General features: G+C 41.4%; 1 protein-coding gene across 2 annotated transcripts; it reads left to right on the top strand.

Annotated features, from left to right (window-relative positions):
• The first annotated feature begins 363 nt into the window (after positions 1-363).
• Positions 364-4237, top strand: LOC146384459 (troponin I, fast skeletal muscle-like). Of its 2 annotated transcripts, none has more exons than XM_084936417.1 (7): positions 364-460; positions 2359-2392; positions 2529-2565; positions 2645-2773; positions 2959-3048; positions 3354-3530; positions 3829-4236. In XM_084936417.1, exons 2-7 carry the CDS (start codon positions 2385-2387, stop codon positions 3922-3924), a joined length of 537 nt encoding a protein of 178 aa, XP_084792543.1. In that variant the 5' UTR covers positions 364-460; positions 2359-2384; the 3' UTR covers positions 3925-4236. The 2 variants fall into 2 exon arrangements, with proteins under 2 accessions (XP_084792543.1, XP_084792544.1); XM_084936418.1 differs by lacking the exon at positions 364-460 and adding an exon at positions 525-1077 and having other exon boundaries at positions 3829-4237.

The following is a 4237-nucleotide window of genomic DNA, read 5'->3' as shown; positions in this document are numbered from 1 at the left end:
CAACATTGCTCTGCCCTCCCACCTGCTGTCTCCTTAACTTTCATCACTCCTGCTCTGTGATCTCCTGAAAAACTGCCTAAAACCCCTCGACCCTGTAAATATACCAGAGGAATATATGCTGTTTGATTTGCAACTTCTGCGTTTCTACTCAGTACAAGAGCGACTTCCTTTTTGGGGGTAGGAAGAGAATAATTCAATAAGCAAAGCAATCTGGGCAGAAGGGGTTATTTATAATGATGAGATAGGGCGGGGAGATTCTCAGGGGGTGTGGGGGGGAGGTCAGATATAATATTTCAGGTGCTGGATCCCATTGGTCAGTGAAAAAGTTGCCTTCCATAAAGAGAAAGATGGGGTTCCCTTTGCCTTTTGGGAATGCAGTATATATACCAACTTATAGCACCAGGAACGAGGCTGCTTCCCAAATCGGTTGGTCCCTTCTGTTTTCCTCATCAGCCAAAAGGTGAGAAATCTCTTAGACTACTTTTTGGACAGATCTCGTTCTGTTGCAGTTCATTGAAGGGATCTTTTTTGAGGATGTCTTCTTTGAGGTTTTGGTAAAAGCTAAAGCTAAACTTGTGACGTGGTGAGAAGAAACGAGCTCATTAGAAAGTGTCACTGCAGGATGATGATGATGACGATGGTGATGAGAAGCTTTTTAATGCCAGTATGGTTTGTTTTGGGAGTGACGCTGTCAGCGCTCCAGGTGTGAAGTGCAGTGTGATGAGGTGTGCTGGTGCAAATGGACTCTCGCGTTTGGAAAGTGATAGTCCCAGTGTTTCTCGCCGTGTCATCACAGAGGTCATGTGTCATATTTATCTGGTCTAATGAAGTCAACTCCATGTTTTATACAGATAAGCTCCAATACATGGAAACATCAGCATCCAAAACATAATTGAACGCAGTGAAATGTCATCCGTTTTGTATTTGTAGAAAGAACAAAACTCTTCTTTATGTAACTCAGTGGGACTGAGTCACCTGTAAACACTTTGAGAGCTTCAGCACCTGTAGCTGTCACAAGTCCAACCAAAGTGCGACAGCTGCACAGAAGAAGCGCACCGATGGTGTTCTGCCTTGCGGGTAATTAGAAATGCGTTACATTTTCAACTCTCTGTGATCCTTCAGTGGTTGTTTTGTGGTACGTTGTGTCATTATCCCAAAAGAAAAGCTTAAAGTCACTTCAAACATGTGCTCTCCCTTTTGTATCACCAGTACTTTTTTCTTCTCATTAAATTAAATTTCTGATGTTTGGAGTTTGCGAGTTCTAAAAAGTTGAGTGTTGTTGAGAAATGGTGGGAGTTTAAAGTTATTTTGATGCCTTCAAATTTATTGCTTTTTCTTTGAGACCATCTTGAGATCCGCATCTTTTAACTGATGATGATGATGATGGTGTGTGTGTGTGTGTGTTATTCTATAGAAATATTAAGCTTTTTATTGGATTCTGTTTTAATACTTTGAATGCTAGAAATCTTGGATGAGATTAAAAAAAGAAGAAAGGTTCAAACTGCAGATTTATGCAAAGTGACGCTATGATTCTGTATTCTGGGTTGAATCTGGGTTAATTTTGTCATTTGCAGGAATGTCTTGTTGGTCCAACCTGGACCAAAAGTCACAATGTAGGCCTGATACTATTTAGAGCAAATGTAGTGTGTGCTGTTTGTAGCCAAAAAAATCATGAGCTGGGGGCAAGAAAGGTTTTGCAATTATTGTGTGGACCACATGTGGTCCAAATGCCACAAACAATCTTGCCATCTATGCCATATAAGGTGCACCTAAGTTAAGGCAGTTGGACTCACCCTTAGTCTGTACCATCAATCAGGGATGAATGTGGCCCAGAGAAACTGCAGATTGTGGACCACATTTGTGCTAAACATTTATTGCTAGTTGAGTAATGAGTACTGAGTACCTAAGGAAGATTCTTGATTCTTCTTGGTTAAAAATGGCAGGGTCCTTATTTCCCTTCTCTCGGCCTGGGTGCAGCGATTGTTGATCTGGATTGTTCTGCTCAGTCTCTATTTTCAGAGAAGGCATTTCATGACTTAGTCATGTCTGAGATGTTTGCACCAACAGAGGAGGTATCAGGTTTTTCTTGATAATCTTCCAGAAGACAGACAAGGGAACCCAGGGGGGGACAACAGGACCCAAAATCCCGATCCTAATTTAGCCTAGAGGCTTTTCCTCAAGTCGGTGTCGTGTTTCTCCTAAGTGGAGTTATTCTTTCCAATAGAAGCATTCTTGAACTGTTTCTCAGTCTGACCCCACTTTAACCTGCCTTCCTTCCCAATCTTTCTGTTAGCCCGTGACTTCCCAGTTATTTCCTAATAATTAACCATTCTTGTTTCCCCTGATGTTTCTCTGCAGGGTTTTGAACCCAAACAAACACCAAGATGTCGGGGTGAGTACTTCTGTCTTGTTTTTACATAAGTCTGAAAAAGTTCTTAAACATTTTGAAGTAAAAAAAAAAGCGATTTATCTAAGCTGATTTTGAATTTTGAAGTTTGCTTATGACAAACGGATTGATTTTCTTTTAGGAAAAAAGTGTCATCAAGTCGTAAGCATCAGCTCAAGGTAAAAGCTCTTTTGCAATCGGAACTATTTGCAATCTTCATGTACACTCGATGTGACATGTACGTTATTTTTTTTGAAGAGTTTGATGCTATCCATCGCTAAAGGTATACTGGAGGAGGAAGAAAGAGAGCGAGAGGAGGCAAAGAGGAGGTACATAGCTGAGACCTGTCCTCCTGTGTCCATGCCCAGGACCATGCAGGAGCTGCAGGCACGTCACAAAAGAACACCAACACTTGCGCTGAGGATGTCACACAGACTAGCGACCTGGCTCGTTAATGACCATTTCATGTCCGTCCAGCATTTGCGTTCTAATATGCATCTCTGTTGGGTAACGTCTGGAAAAGTTCATAGTTGCAGTGCATGTGTAACAATGGCTTTTGCATCTGTGCTCAGGATCTGTGCAAGGAGATCCACCGCAAGATCGACGGGATCGATGAGGAGCGATACGACCTGGACATGAAAGTCAACAAAGCCAACAAAGAGGTAGAATATAACCCTGCGGAACCTGCCGTGTGTCCATCATCAGAAGCTCGGGCTGTGCTTTGTTTGAACATTTATCGGTTGATGGTAAAGTCTTCCATGGGGCAGAAGGATGTCATGTCAGATTTAGGGAGTGTGAATAAAATTATGTAAAACACAGCACCGCTGCCCAGATGGCCAACCTTCTACTTTTTTTCAGCCGACACTTTAATGTTCTGATGATTAAATAAAACTGGAATATCCAGTGCTTTTGATCAAATTCCATGCTGAAGAACTTTCATCATGGTCTCTGTAATCTGCTTTTCCAGATCGATGACCTGAAGATTAAAGTCCAGGACCTGATGGGCAAGTTTAAGAAGCCCGTGCTGAAGAAAGTACGCATGTCTGCAGACGCCATGCTGAAAGCTCTGCTAGGCTCCAAACACACAGTTAACCTGGACCTGAGAGCCAACCTGAAGCAGGTCAAGAAGGAGGTGAAGGACGAGGTGAGGACCTGGTTGGATGCATATTTTATAAACGTGTTTGTTGTTGTCTCAAAAGCAGCAGCCAGTAATATTTATCAATGTTCATTTATCATTTGATGCTATATTTTTTAGGTTTCTAACATTTTGTCACTTAACCAACATTTAATCAAATTTCATTAAATAGCAACGACATTTAATGTCGTTGCTATTTAAGTTAGAGTCATCTTAGACTCTAACTTGGTGTATGAGGCTGAGATTATTCTCTGACACTGTTTAATTAAAGCACCTAACCTGGCTCTCTTTTTTGGTTGTGTTTTAGGACAAAGAGCTCCGTGATGTCGGCGACTGGCGCAAAAACATTGAAGACAAATCCGGCATGGATGGGAGGAAGAAGATGTTTGAGGCTGAGGCCTAAAAAATGCTTAAGAGCATTTTTAGTTTCTGTTTGTCACTGACGGGCTTAATGTGACGATTAGAAAGCACACAACCATTTTTGATCCTGTAAACATTTTTACTGAATAAACAAACAATTCCTGCTGAAGAAGATGTGCTGTCTTTACTTATGGTAATGCCAACCAGGTTGAAGCATTTCTGGTTTACACTAATAGAAACCAAACTATGACAGTATAGACAGCCACAGTCTAAAAAAATAACCTCTAAATGATAACTGCGCTGTGATGGCTCATGCTTATGGACATGTGTGTGTTTAACTGAAGAAAATGTGATTT

This window comes from Perissodus microlepis, chromosome 7, assembly GCF_051167445.1.
Source record: "Perissodus microlepis isolate ML-2025 ecotype Zambia chromosome 7, ASM5116744v1, whole genome shotgun sequence".
Classification (NCBI taxonomy): Eukaryota; Metazoa; Chordata; class Actinopteri; order Cichliformes; family Cichlidae; genus Perissodus; species Perissodus microlepis.
The sequence above is the reverse complement of the archived record's forward strand: the minus strand, read 5'-3'. Positions and strand labels throughout refer to the sequence as shown.

What these genes read in the sequence shown, in the direction of transcription:
- LOC146384459 (XM_084936418.1), top strand. An exon ending in GTCGTAAGCATCAGCTCAAG is followed by an intron (nt 2,566 to 2,644) that starts GTAAAAGCTCTT and finishes TTTTTTTTGAAG; the next exon opens with AGTTTGATGCTATCCATCGC. An exon ending in TCAACAAAGCCAACAAAGAG is followed by an intron (nt 3,049 to 3,353) that starts GTAGAATATAAC and finishes CTGCTTTTCCAG; the next exon opens with ATCGATGACCTGAAGATTAA.